Source organism: Antedon bifida, chromosome 3, assembly GCF_963402885.1.
Source record: "Antedon bifida chromosome 3, ecAntBifi1.1, whole genome shotgun sequence".
Lineage (NCBI taxonomy): Eukaryota > Metazoa > Echinodermata > Crinoidea > Comatulida > Antedonidae > Antedon > Antedon bifida.
This window is the reverse complement of record NC_136228.1, coordinates 24,405,837-24,420,894: the sequence shown is the minus strand read 5'-3', so window position 1 is coordinate 24,420,894 and position 15,058 is coordinate 24,405,837. Positions and strand designations below refer to the sequence as shown.

General features: G+C 32.1%; 1 protein-coding gene across 2 annotated transcripts in view; it reads right to left on the bottom strand.

Annotated features, from left to right (window-relative positions):
• The window catches only part of LOC144838026 (uncharacterized), a 38,816-nt gene continuing 23,758 nt past the window's right edge, over positions 1-15,058 (bottom strand). The window contains exons 4-11 of one of the 2 annotated variants that reach the window (XM_078693372.1): positions 12,904-13,037; positions 11,664-11,838; positions 10,299-10,409; positions 9,771-9,872; positions 8,569-9,226; positions 7,148-7,269; positions 1,079-1,150; positions 1-428 (exon numbers count right to left, since the gene is read on the bottom strand). In XM_078693372.1, coding sequence (XP_078549498.1) covers positions 1,091-1,150; positions 7,148-7,269; positions 8,569-9,226; positions 9,771-9,872; positions 10,299-10,409; positions 11,664-11,838; positions 12,904-13,037 — 1,362 coding nt within the window. In that variant the 3' untranslated portion in view covers positions 1-428; positions 1,079-1,090. Of the gene's footprint in view, positions 429-1,070; positions 1,151-7,147; positions 7,270-8,568; positions 9,227-9,770; positions 9,873-10,298; positions 10,410-11,663; positions 11,839-12,903; positions 13,038-15,058 lie in introns of both variants that reach the window. The other variant, XM_078693371.1, reaches the window with a different exon arrangement.

Here is a 15,058-nt window from a genome sequence, read left to right as displayed (position 1 = left end):
TAGGGTTACAATTTAAATTTTTATTCAATTAGAAACTAGTAAAAAAAGCATTGTACTCTAGCAACAAATCAACAAATAGAGATAAAAGCCATAGGTGCAAACTTAATTAAAATGCGACATTAAAAGTTTGTAAAAATCAAAATACACTACATAAAAATGTCTGTACTTATTGGTCATGTGGTATTTAAATCAGTAGACTATCTTAAATAATATTAGCGTGATCAAGTTTGCTGTGTCAAAAATACAATAACACCATTCAATTATTACAATTATTATAATATTGTTTTTAAATCTGATTAGATAGACCTAAACAATTCAATAACATTAATTTTGTTATTTTTTAAATGGATTCCAATACACATTTCTTCAGTAGCAACAACACAATAAACACAACCGTATATCTTGTAAGACGTCTACATTCTGTGTTCCTACAGATAAAAACAAATTAGTGGCTTTAATTTTATACATCGTTCAGCAAAATGGTGTTCAGTTTGAAATAAACTTGTAATAAAATTAAACATGCCAGATTACTGATTAGAATATTTTTAAGTCTGTGAAATTAGAAGTACCTCCTTCCTTCTGTATAATGCAACCTAAAAATAATGAAATTTAAATTTTGTGCCAGCAAGTACAAGACCCTAGACCATGTAAATAATAGGCATTCCAAAGCACTGGCTTGTTTCAATATTCAATTTAGGATGGAAGTGGCAGATAAATTGAGAATTTAGAACAGTAGGTGGTTCATCCATAATATAAAACAAATACACTTTGCCTATATCAAGTTTCTGGTTACAACTATATGGGCCATTTTTACACTGTGCCTCAGAATTAGCAAGGCCATCAGAGCTGAAACACCTCAGTGAATAGTTGAAGGCACCACTTCCCATGGGTTTAGACAAAGCATATTTGTATATTATTTTTCTATTTTTTGTGGTTTATAAAAAGCAAAATGCAGCTCATAAGTTGAAAAAATGTAAGCCTATCTATACAAATAATATGCAAAATAATATAGTTGTAAAAAAATATTTACAAAATAAATCCAGCGAAAAACTATAAGTTGTTTAAAAAAGTTGTTTACCATCACTTGTGCTTAAACTTCTTCCTTAACTTCAACTGGGTTGTTTTCCTTTTTCTTTTGATTAATATGTATCTAAAAATGTTAATATATTTTAGACATTATTGAACATACTGATAATTAATGAATTAGTTTATGGTTCGCATACATTTCCTATTATTACATTTCAGACAAAACATTTCATCTGCAGTTCATCTATTCTGGTAAACGTAATGCAGTTATGCGGGTTTTTTCAAGATTGTGGTAGTTTAGTTTCTATGTTATTTTATTGAAAACTTGTAATGGTAGATATAATAGTTAAACACAGAGAGGCTTGTTACAACTGCTAATATAAAACTGGGTCCTCCCATGGAGAAATCTTATTTCTCTATGGTCCTTCTAAACACCAAGCCCATCTCAATTCAACATTACATTCGCCGTCATATGTCCACGTCTATTAGTTCACTCCATACAGACATTATTGACGCATTGTACATTCTCAAGGCTGATCAATTATTTATAATTTTTTATTCCAAAATTGCTCTAAAAGTATAATTTTATTGATGAAAATGCAATTAACACTCTAAATATATCCTACTGGTAGGTTATAATTGATTGAACTTGGTAGGGCTTGGTTTTAATTGATAGGAATTGGTTGGGCTTGGTATTTAGGAGGACCCATAAAAACCCCAGCTAATACAGGGACGTAGCCACCAGTATGATTGGTGAGGTTTCAATCTGACCACTTTTTGGCAGGCCTGGGTTACAGTAAGTTATTAATATTATTACCACCAACATTTTATCTTCAAAAAATAACTATAAATAGTGATATATGATATTGATAACTTGATACTTGAAATTGATAACTCTTATAGAATGTGTCAAATACAAGGTCAAGTTCAAATTTATTGTCATTTATCATTTAAATTGAATAGATGGGACGTCTCCACCTTTTTAGCTATTTTTTTTATTATTCTCTGCAATTTATTTGTTTTTAGATAAGCTATTAAACCACATAATACAAAAAATATCATAGCCTGGTGAAAAAAAGACAGTGCATCTTTACCAATCACATTGGATTGCATAGGGTCATGTTATACGCTCATATTATTAAACCGAACTTTAGTTGTAGTTCGAACTTCGACTTTAAAAAGTGCTAGTTAGAAGTTTGCAGTCCAGCTTTTAGTCAAGTTTCACAAGTCTAAGGTAACAAAGGCTACTAATTGGCCAATGATGAGAGAGTATTTGAAGAGCAGACGAAATTTTGCGCATTAATATCACTTTCCATTTTGTTACAATAAAACTTTTTACGCATTTTACGTTTATTATTGGAACAAGATCAGTATTAATTTAAGTAAAGTACTTTTGATTAACAACAAACAGAAACTACAATTATGTACATAGGAACCATGGTGGTATGGTAACATAATAATATATATACATAATTTCATATTTTCTAGGCCTCTGACCGAGTATCTCTCAACGAACCATGAAATTCATGAACAGAAAGAGTTGCGTGGTGGATCTCCCGTAAGTAGGCGTGTTAAGGGAACCAATCCTTCAAATTGTGATAACATTCTGAAACTTGGTACAGTTGTTCATTAGGGTATCAAAAACATAGAATGGAAGGGTTGCACAAAATTTAGCCAGGAAAAAGCAGCCATTTTGGATTTCAAAATGGCCGAAACATTGCACATTGAAACATCCATCAATGGTGGTTTCATTGGAAAGAGAATTTGATACGGATCATTTTATTCCATTAAACCCATATAAAATAAAAATTCATAGTTACAGTTATTTAGCATTAAAACAATTCATGTGACCAATAAAGTACTAACGAAATTGGACAGATATTGTTAAAACTGTATTCAGAACAAAAAAAGCTATCCAACGATACCAAACAGTATGGTATTTGATCAAATTAGATGTTGACTTTTTCACCTTTCACATGACTTGTTTTATTGCTAAATAACTATGTACTATGAATTTTTGTATACTAGATGGTACGCTCGCTTCGCTAGCGTACCATCTAGGTCGTGCCCACAGATGGTTCTCGAATACATAATAATTTCAGCGTTAAAAAACTGGCGATTTCAAATGTACAATAATGCAGGACAATAATACATGTCGTTTACAGGAACGAATAAATAGACACTGATTTATGTACTCAACTAAAATTAGCACCCTGGGAATTACTTCCGAAAGAGAAACTTGTCACAAAATGAGACCAATTGTTTAAGTCAAATTTAAACAAACTTAATTTGTGTTTTGTATGTAACATTATGGTTGAGGGATGGGGAAGAGGATGGGTGCAAAGAGGACCAATTTTTAAATATATTCTTTATCCATTTAGTAACGAAATATTAATTGTTTTCATGTTTTACAAATAATATACCACTAAACACAGTAAAACATTGCGATGTAATTACTTTGTTGAAACTATCACCGTCTTAGTCGATTGAAATAGTACAGTACATGTAACGATACACTACGACGTATATATGTTTATATTACATAGCCTATGTAAATACGTGAACGTGATTGGTTGAAACTGCGTCACATGACTATCGCTGCGAGGATCGTAAATCGTATATATCCTCGAGAACGATGATATTGACTGAGTAATTTTCGCGTAATTATCGTGTCCCCTGTTAATAATCATATACATTCTCGAGTTCGATGATATTGACTGTGTAATTTTCGTGTGGCAACACTCGCGTTCGCCGATAAATAAACAAAAGTCATCTACTGGATTTGAACTCGGGTGGAATTGTCACATCGCAAGACAACGCTTGAACCACTGCGCCACGGAAGTTGCTTGAAGAAATTAATCATCTAAACTATGCATACATAGCGCCCTCATTTGTTATTAGTCCTCCCTAAATGTGATGAAACACCGTTTGTGATTGGTCAATACTCACGGTAGTAACCTAGTAACTAGTACGCGCTGAACATCCGGTGATTCGGCTCCTCGAAGAGAAGACAACGAATTGTTTATTCGGCCTACCTGATTATAATATTATTATTAATAGGCTTATTGATGGAAATTCTTCTGTTAATTTAAACGACCTAGGCCTAAGTGAATATTTTATTGCCAAGGAATCATTAATTAGTAATTATCTGTATATTATTCTTCGCAAGGTAAGGTGTCTAGGCAGGAGGCTTGTTTACATACAATACAAATACTATAGAATAGGAGGCCTAGCCTAGCTTCACCCAACCCAGCAGACTTGTTCTTGGCTATATAATATAACAGATATCGCCTTTTATATCGGTAAAATATAAGATTTAACATCCCCTCGGGATGATATTATGTTCTCGGGGAATTATATATCCCTCAGCTGCCGCTTCGGGATATATATATTCCCTCGAACATAATATCATTCCCTCGGGGATGTCAAATCTTATATTTCACCTCTAAGCAGGCAATATCTGTATAATATAATGTTAAACAATTTGTGAAAACCACCTCTATTCGGGGCAAATCATAAATTCGATTTAATCGTTAATAAATATTAAATTATCTAACTCAACTGAAAGATATATTGTCCCCCTAAAAAAATATTTTTTTATTGAATTTGAATTTTTTTGTTGAATATGTTATTTTAATGTCACATAATAGTTATTCACTCTCACAAAAAATTGGGTCTGAAAAAAAATTATTTACCTGAGAAAAATGTAATTTAAAGCAAAAAATGGTCAAATTGTCTGGAAGACAATGAGTTTTTGGGTAATTTAACTGTTTATTTTGTCTTTTTATAGGTGAAATAATTTTTTTCCCCTGTTTTTTTTCTTATGGAAGTGAACAACTTCATTAAAACTGCAAAATGGCCTATTCAAAGTCCGATTTTAAAAATCTTTATTTTTCATGATTTTGGGGGAAAATACATCTTTAATTAGTAGGCCTAATGGTTTTCAATTGTTTCTAGAGCCAATTCATACTTAAGTTGGTTCCTACCCTACCCACCAAAGTTGTTGTTGATCCTTCGTACCACCGTAGGCCTATCCTCTACTGGCTTTAAAACGCTACTCATGCCAGTGAGGGAAGGGTGATGATGTGGGTGGTTCCCGGGGTGGTTTAACTGCAATAATAAAGATTTGTACATAATATACGGCGACTGAAAACGCTAGCTCATTATCTGTTTAAAAAAATCTATATCCAACCTCTGCAGCACAGATTGAAAAAAAAATGGATCGAATTTCTGTTATGAGTATACAGTACTTGCCTTTACGACGCCTGAGGGAATAGACACTTGTGGAACAGAGATTGGAATGTTCCATTTATCGCAAATCAATACATTTGTATAAACCTATATTAAATGTATCAAAATAGCATTTTTTAAGGAAAATCGGCCTGTCTTCAACATTATGATGCTGTACTCGAACTGTTCAACCGGTTTTCAGCTATTAAAAACAATTCTCGTAGGAGGAGATAGAAAATGCGAAGTGTCCTCGTATTATTGTATGCGGGTATTTTTCAAATTGACATCCATTAGACAGTGTATACCACGATCAGAAAACACCCCTATTTGGGGCAAATCGTTGAACCTAAATTCGTTTTAATCGTCAATAACTAATTATCGAACTCAATTTAATTAGTAAACAGGGTTACATCAGGTGGTTAAAATCAGTACCAAAAGTATGAACCAACTTTATATACCATCGAGTAAACATTCTAGAAATAACGCGCGATTTACCGATTTTTGCCCTTACGTAAATTTATATATAGATATGGAATAAAATGATCAGTATTAATTTCTCTTTCCAATGACACCATGGATAACCATGTTTAGTGAGGATTGTTTTCGGCTTTCCCTTGACCAAATTATCACAATCTGAAGGATTTGCCTCAAATAAGCACCTTAATACGCCTACTACAAGGTATCCCCCCAAATTGCGAAAAGGCGTGATTTTCAAGAAAATCGTACATGCTGAAAACAATTTTTTTAAATATGAAGTATGAGGGATATTTTTAATAAAAGTTAAAATGTATATAAAATGGAAATTTTCTGGGTGGAATGATGCTGATATGCTGCAAGATGATATCAACAAATTAATTGAATGGATCGAGTATAACATGGCTTCTTACAAAATGTAATGTTCTTCACATTGAATCTAGAAACAAAAAGTTTTTATACTTTATGAATGGTGTTGAACAACGTGATCTTAGAATTATTGTCACTTCTGATCTTAAACCATCAATAACTCCAAGAAATGCGCTAATAAGGCAAATTCTATGATTGGTAGAATCAGAAAGTCATATGGAAAAACAAATGTTTATTTCGCTTTATAAAACTTTTTTTAGGCCTTTAATGGAATATGCTGTTCAAGTTTGGTCCCCTCATTACCTGATGGAATCTCTGCTCTGCTACTCTACTACTACTCTCGATTTGCCCTCACTTAAAGGCAGAACTCGAAGCGATATGATAGAGGTCTTTAAACTTATCCACTAGTTTTTTTTAAATATCTCCCATCTTTTTTGATAAAAGAGTGATAAAGCTCTACCCTCACACGTTGTTTCATGCACAACACTTTATACAATCAAGAGTACCTATAACAATTATATATATTATTTGAGAGGAGGCAGTCTCCACGACTCAAAAAAATAAGATAATCTTAAAAGTTTTTGAATTTTCTCAAAAAGTACAATCCTTGGTTTGCTTTTACACTTTTGGGAGTGTTAGTATAATTCCATAACAATTTTTTATTTATTTTCACTAGTGGTACAGACATATTACTATCTTTCGATACTTAACTTTACTTCTGAAAGTCAAACACAATTTTCTTAATTTTGTTTATATTGATACCAAGATTCAGATTCATTTCATTTATGTTTTATTTTTATTAAAAGCTTAAGGCAATTTCTATCAGACCAATTAACTAAAATTATGAACTTCATACATCATCATATATCATCAGCAAATTTAACTATTTTGACATGATTCACTTCACAGATCAATAGTATATCAATGGAGATAACAATTTACTTGGGGCACCAGTGTGCAATGGTGTTAGACAAAACATTCTGAATTCTAACACACTTGGTTCTGTTTTTTAAATAAAAAAATATGTGTGCAAGCAAGACTGTCTTACTTTTAAAGCATTGAAATGTGGCTTGCTACTGCAGTGTGTCACCTTTGCAACAGCCTTCTTGAGATAGAATTTGTGGCACAACTTGCAAAAATAGCCAGATACTGGCACAACAAAACATTGGCCTGAAACAAATAGAATGAAATTGTAAATGAAATGAAGAAAACCCTTTACTAGATTCAAGCAGTATAAGGTAAACAAACTTCTGGACCCATCTCAAAGATGTTAAGTTTTGTGTTTGTATCATGTAAGAGTAGTAAATTTATATTTACTTATACTGCCAATAGAAAATACAGTACTGGTTTATCAAAAAAGTAAAAAGCAGAAGATGAACTATACTGTAACAATATTGCATTTCCACTGTATAATAATTAGCAAATCCATATCTTTCCATAACTAATAATAGTACAGTATGCACAAGGATTCAAGAAAATGATAAAATGGTGAAATGAGGCCTTAGATTGACCTTAGATTACTTTGACAAATAATTTAAACATTGGTTTACAAGATAATAGTTCAAGTTTAACAGTAAAAAAGATAATGAGGGGAGAATACCAAAAACAGAAAAGCTAATTATTTAAATACAAAATAAATGAAAAAAAAAAGAAATATGTATATAAATATTTGTCATAGACCATCATCTGTATATTAATATACTAAATTTGTTGCGAATTATTATTATCTCCTCCAATATTGTTGAATTGTACAAGCTCACATTTGACACACTGATGTTTCTTGAAGGAATATTTCGTATATAATATCGTGCTTACAAACTAAGTCTCATTTGAGGCTTAGGGAGTCGAGTTGAAAGAGTCGAGAGTTACAACCCTGGTACTAGATCAGGATTGAACCCTAGACCTTGGCAAGCTGTTTAGTCATACATAAACCAAAATGTAGGGTGAGAATGAAACTACAGATTGTCCCTGGGCATACTAATGAATGTTAACACAATTTGGCAAGTGTAAAGTAAACAACTGAAAAGTAAAAGATTTGTTAAATGTACAAACAATTATAAACAATTCTACAAAATGTTTCCAAGAAGAAAGAAATCTGAAGAAAAAAAATGTGATTAACCTATTTAACCGTCTTAAAATCAACTTTTTTCTTATGTATTTTGGTGTTTTTCACTTGTAATTAAAAATTTTTTTTTATCTATATACACCTTTTTAAATATTTTATCAATTTTACATTACATGCAATTCAGTTTTACTACTGTCAGTTTTTTTGAATAAACTTGAATAAAGGATATGTAAATTAGTATGTAGAAAATCCCATACATTATTAACAATATTAACTACATTTGAGTGTTACTGAAAAAAAACCAAAATACTTAGAATTAAAGAGTAGGTTTGAAGTTGACAAAGGCAACCAACAGTACCAATTACTAGAAATGAAATAAAGACGTTGAAGGTAAAGAAACCTACCAACAGGTGTATTAGGGTCATACTCGCTTAATTCTTCATCCTCAGTTTCAGAGCAAATAGGACTTTCATTTATGGATTCTCGAGTCTGTTTAAGGCGTTTGATTTGATGGGGTTTAGGGGCTGATACTGGAGTAGGCACAGACTCTGTGGTTGAGACAGTTTCTTGTTTACACAAAGCTGTGGATGCTGGAAAAATAGATTCAGGGATCTTAGAGGCAGTAGAAGAATTTATTTCTGAAGAATTATTTAATTCTGAAGGAGCTTCTGGTTTGGTAGCTTCAGATGTTAATGGTTCAGGTTCACCAGATGGCACTGGTGCCTTAGATGGCAACGGTTCAGGTTCTACAGATGGCTCTGGTTCAGGAGATTTCAGAGAATCCTGGCTACATTCATTAACACTTTCTGGATCAAGAGGCTCATCTTGGTCAACAATCTTTTCAATTTTGAAGACAATGGCATGGGAAACTTCAGATGGAATATCAGTATCAATATCAGTTGGTGCATCAATACTGGTTTCCTCAGAAGGCTTCTCTGGGGTTTCAGTAGGACATTTGACCTCATTTTGAGAAACCTCTTCTGCTGGGCTAGGGTTTATATTAGTGCTATTTGGCTTATCTTTGCCCAATTCTTGTTGTTTTGTTGTATCTTCAGAGGTCTCCTGAACAAAGAAGAATGAATGTGTCTACATTAGAAAATAACACATACAAAACAAATTAACAACAGAAACCACATTAATAGTACTAATACTGGTGCAATTAGTAAAGATATAGTAAAATAATATTTGTAGAAAACCGGATGGTGGTTCAAACAAAGTTCAGGGTTTAACAAGAATAAAGAAATTATCTATTTCAGACTTGTTGAATAATTTGTTCTTAACAAATTTAAAAGAATTACCAACAATTTAAAAAAAAAAAATGGTTTGATTCTTTTTGTGAAATGTTGAGTAACTTCTTTGAACATAATTTGTGTAAAATAAGGTCATGTGATGTAAGGTCATCTAAACTTGCTCCCACAATACTGATTGTATATATATATATATATATATATACCAAATAAAGCCATTCTCATCGTCTTTTTTTCTGACCATTAAGAGCAAACATTTCCACCCAATATGACCTATTGCCAAGAAATTACTGCCAAAAAATGATGTGAAGATCAATCATATTTGCAAAGATGACCAATCAGAAGAAAAATAAGCTTACACCGCCCTCATCAACCTCTTCTTCAAATATTCCAATGGCATCTACGGTGACATAATCCTCAGACTTTGCTGAGCCCCTATTCTGCTTCCTTTCCGCACATTCCTAATTAGAATTGACAAAATATTGATGAACATAAAAAAGGCCATAACTTGAAAGATCCAGATAATAGGATTAACATTTTAATATCGAAATATCTTTATAAATTATAATAGATAATAATGAACATAGGTACATAATAAACAGTGTAGCTTGACACAATTTGTTTTGATTCTACAGGTAAAATATAAGCAGTAATAATGGATGACGTATGACAATGCTCATGTTATAATTACAAAGAAATAAACACAGGAGCGAAGTGAATGCACACTATTAATATTAATTCAAAAAAGGGAACAGCTAAACAGCTCAGCTATACCTTAACTTGTCAATGGTTGAAACATATTATAGATACTGTACTTATATCACATATAAGTAATCAATTGTGAAGAGGCAGACAAAAAATCAATAGGTTGAGGTTAACGGAAATACCTTCTTATGACGTTCAGAATTGCAATGAGCTTGGCACTTTTCGTTGTCCTTGAACGTAGTATTACATATCTTACAATATCTTTGACTCTGCTGTACACGCCTCTTAGCATCCTACAGGAAGATTGTAAAGAGTGCAACTGGTGGCTCGAGAAATATAGTATCTGTTTACAGAAATCTTACAAGTGGTTTTAAAGATCAAATATAATATTTACACAATCCTTTAAAATGTTTACTACTTACAAATAAAATGTACTTTTCACAAGCTACATGCTACAACAGGCAATATTACTATTTGTTTTTTTTTTGTCTTTTATTCAAATACGTGTTTGAATAAAGGTCAAAGTGAAAAGAAAGAAGATGGAACAAATTGACAGGGTAAAGTATTGGTACCAAATGGTATATTAGGCAATGCAGACCTTCATTTAAAGAAATAAGAGAAGAGCACTCAAAAACTCCACTTACATTTTCAAGGAGCTCGTTATTTACATATTTGTTTTTTTTGTCTGCATCTTTAGTCAATCAACTGAACATTGTTACTATAATTAGAAGTTTGCTAGTTCACCTCTTTCATCGTTGAAAAATTCTATTTATATTCACCATCGTGGAAAATGTCTATTAATGTATTTTTAATTAAGGAGTGATATTTTTTGCTCTCCTTAGATCATTTTTAGGAGCTTAGAAAATGAAGGTCTGAATGCTAAAGAACGTTGAAGCATACTCAAAGTTTGTTTAACTCGTCATCAACCTAGTGAAAACCCATAGCAAAATTCAAAATATGAACAGATAAAGTAATGTAGATAAATAAAAGTCTCAAAATGTATTGTAATTTTAATGGGAATATAGACAGAACTAGAGCTCAATACATATTTTCCAGATGGGTCTCAATTTCCTAATAACATGAGGTTTGAGGGAGCATAGTGTGTGCTTCTTTGCCAGGCGTAAATGTGAAATATATTTCCACATGATTATTACTTATTGCACAATGTTTTTGCCAATAATATAGATCAGCAGGGTAATTAAGTACATTATAATTACCTAAATGTGTGTCACACCATAGAGGATAATTTCAAATCTTTTTCCATTAATGTTTTTAAAGATCATTTCAAATCTTTTTCCATTAATGTTTTTAAAATTCACTATGGTCTTTGGTGCGACCATATTAATTCGAAAAAACATCAAAGGGCATTTATTGTTGTTTTTAGGGGGAAATATTTTTGTTGTTTATTTTTTGTATGTAATATGGTAACATGTATAACCAAATAAATGCTCCCTAATTATGAAAAAATAATTAAATATAATTATATTAAACATAATTACATCTTGATTAAAATAAACAACAATAATTTTAACTTTAGAATGAAATACCTGATGGCTGGATGTTTCACGATGATTGATTGTTGATCCATTAAAAAATATCTGGCATTCCCGACAGAAATGACGATCACCACGAGTTGCAGCTGTGTTGCTTCTATCTCTAGCTGTTTCACTGCTAAATTTACTAACTGCCCTATTCTTACTGCCAATGGTGCCTCCTTTACTCCTGGTAAATGCACATTTACATTAGTTTATTTATTTTGTAAAAGTATATCTTGGGATATCCCACTTTGTGAATAAATATACTGAAAGATGAGGGTGTGTCAATTTAATCGCTGCTGCCCGTGTGTAAAATTGAGAACTAGTGCTGTTCGGCCGTACCATGGCTATTTAAAGAGTTGCTATCAAGTTTGAACAATACCATGAAAGCCCCAGTGGTCTAATGGTAGGGCATCTGCATATCAAGCAGAAGGTTTCGGGTTTGAATGTTGGTTGGTAAATTTTTCTCATTCTCACAGATTTTCTCATCTTTATTGTTGTAAAATAAGTAATTAATTTTCAGTACATCACCGGGCAATTTAGAATTTATTCCGTGCCTGTGTTTGATTTATATTAAACATTTAATACGTAAATAAAACCTATTATTTACTTACAAACATAATTATTTAACCAATACTACTTAAAATGGCATACCAAAAAAAAATTACATTAATTTAAACCAATTAGATAGAATACAAAATCATACAGTAGGCCTATTTTCCAAATAATTTGTATGAGTGATGGTGCTGTTTTGACAAAGAAAAAAATCCTGTTATTTTTAACAAGTCAAGATGTGAACTCTGGCAACTATATTTTGGTAAGTAGCTAGTCCTCAACTATTAATTTGTATTTAATTTACTCTAAGAAGATTGTAATAATTGAAAATGTTATGAAAAAATAATAATTGGATTAAAAAAAATGTGCTGACCTTAAATAACAAGTCATCAATTTAAAAAAGTTATGTGTTACAGTAACACTGTGTTAGTAACATCACTGAAATAGACTGTACCATTATATAAATTATTTTTATTTATAATTTTAACTAGCTTGGTACAAATTTGACTTTCTATACAGTCATTGAAACTTAGACTGTGGACAAAATACTAATAATATTTCAATTAAATCCGAAAATACTTTTGTTGATATTAACATGTTCATTAAGTATACTAAAAAAGATTCTGTCCTGGGAGCCAGTCAAAAAATGGTTTGGCAATTGCCGATATGGTATTGTTTAATATAAAAATTAACATACTTTCCCTCAATCATGCGTAGATGTTGTTGAGCCTGGATACGAGCTTTTGCTTGATCGGTTTGGAAGTTGGCAACCATCTTGATTTGATTAATGGCGTTTCTATGGCTCTGACTATCCATGTGGAATTTATAATCCTAGAAATGAGAATACAACAATTTAAAAATAAACAATATTAATTCCTATTTATTCAAAATAAACACCCCGGACATTTATTGTTCGGGAGGGTTTGGAAGGTGTGCGACGTTTATTCAAAGAATTTGTTAGATTCAATTATAAGAATTTGATAGATTCAATTGAACAAGATGCACCACGTGGAAAGAGCATTCATTCTATGTTGAAAATTACTTAGATAAATGTGAAGCTAACTTACAGAACTTTGCTAAAAATATAGATATGAGGCAGGAGACAAAAAAAATTCGAGATCTATTAGTGAGTATGAAAAAGAAGACCTACAACAACTGAAAAGCAGATAATTAATTCTCATCAGTTTTTACCAAAGAGCCCATTACACAAAGTAATGTAATTTTGACACGGCCCCTAACAATAGTATAAAATACCAAACTATATATTTTGAGTGTTTTTCGTGGTGTATTATTTGATTTTTTGGTTTTTGTGAGAGCTTTGTTTTTAATTATGCTCAGAAAAAGTGATGTGTATGCAATGGGTCACATTTAGCTATAGATAATATAAAAAGACATAAATTGAATGAAAAAACCATACAAACGAAACGACAAATTGTTTATTTATTCAGTTGACAACCAACAGCGATGAAACCGCCACTAACAGGTTGACACTGTTAATTGTTATTGTTTTCTGTAATTGTGGTGGTAAGTTGTTTTCATATTCAACAAAGTATCAAACCACTTGGATTCATTTTGTTTGTGTGTGTTTATTTTTATTTTATAATTGTGGTCTAGTTTTGATTTGTTGCTTTAAGTTGTGATACTTAGTTGTTATTATTTACACATTTCGCTGATTCGAACTTTACTGTACTGGGCATTGATATCAATGGCCAGGGCGTTTTACTCACTGAGATAGCAGTGATTTACGAAATACATTATGTTCAAGGAATACGTGTAATTAATTAAAACTCGAACAATGAGATCAGTCAATACGGTTGGCCAGCTGCCGATACTAAACACTTCGGGTCATTGTGGTAGACAACAGAGGAGGTTGCATAGTTGATATGTGACGTAACAACTCTCGAAACATGGCTGCTGAGACATAAAATTACTGTAATTTTTTGCCTTTTTTTAGTGTTTATCCTTAAAATTGATAGCCTAGTGTTCATTCATTTAGTGGTTTCGGAGGAGATTATGCAACAAATTTAGTAGCATTAATATAATAGATGCCAACCCTAGATGGCTGGAAATGGTTCTCTCGCACGTAAAATTCATGATAAATTACACCTCTAGTTGGCCGGGAATGACACTCCTATAGCAAGCTATTGGCAAAACGATCGTAGTCTACTTTTTTTAGTTTTTCACCAATCAATAACAAAAAGGAACTACGTATTACATATTCTCAGTGTGATAGCTTTGTTTCTTATTTACAAGCTCATCGATGATAGTGTGGATTGGTGGTGATTGTCAATCCACATGCCAATGCATAGTTAATAAATGAAATGTTCTAGTGACCTTTTATGTTCATTGTAAAAGTTCTATAGTAAACTATCGGCGTAGAACCAACTAATAGGTGATTTAAATCCTCATCCTAAAGGGGAATTCCTCAATTGTACCACTGAACTACTGTAAAGCCCAAAATGTTTGCGTCCCTTAAATGTTCACGAATTTACATTTCCAACTATTTCGCGACCTTTTATTTTCGCGATTTGAGTTTCTTGTCGTCTTCTACAATTTAGCGAACCAAACTGGCGAATGTATTTCGCCTCCACGATGAACGTTAAGCAACTGAATAAAGTTTCTACAACAACAAACGTCGCTGGCCGGATCATGCAGTGAGGAATCTCCACACACACACACACACACACACACAAGGTGCGAGGCAATGGTATTTTTGCTGTTTACTACACACATAGAATTACTTTACAGACATTTAATAAAAAATTAACTATGAAATGTCGCAAGCTTTTTTATTCTAATTCGAACATTATTTTAGCGATCAATCCAGTGCCATGCTTCTTGATTGCTGAGGA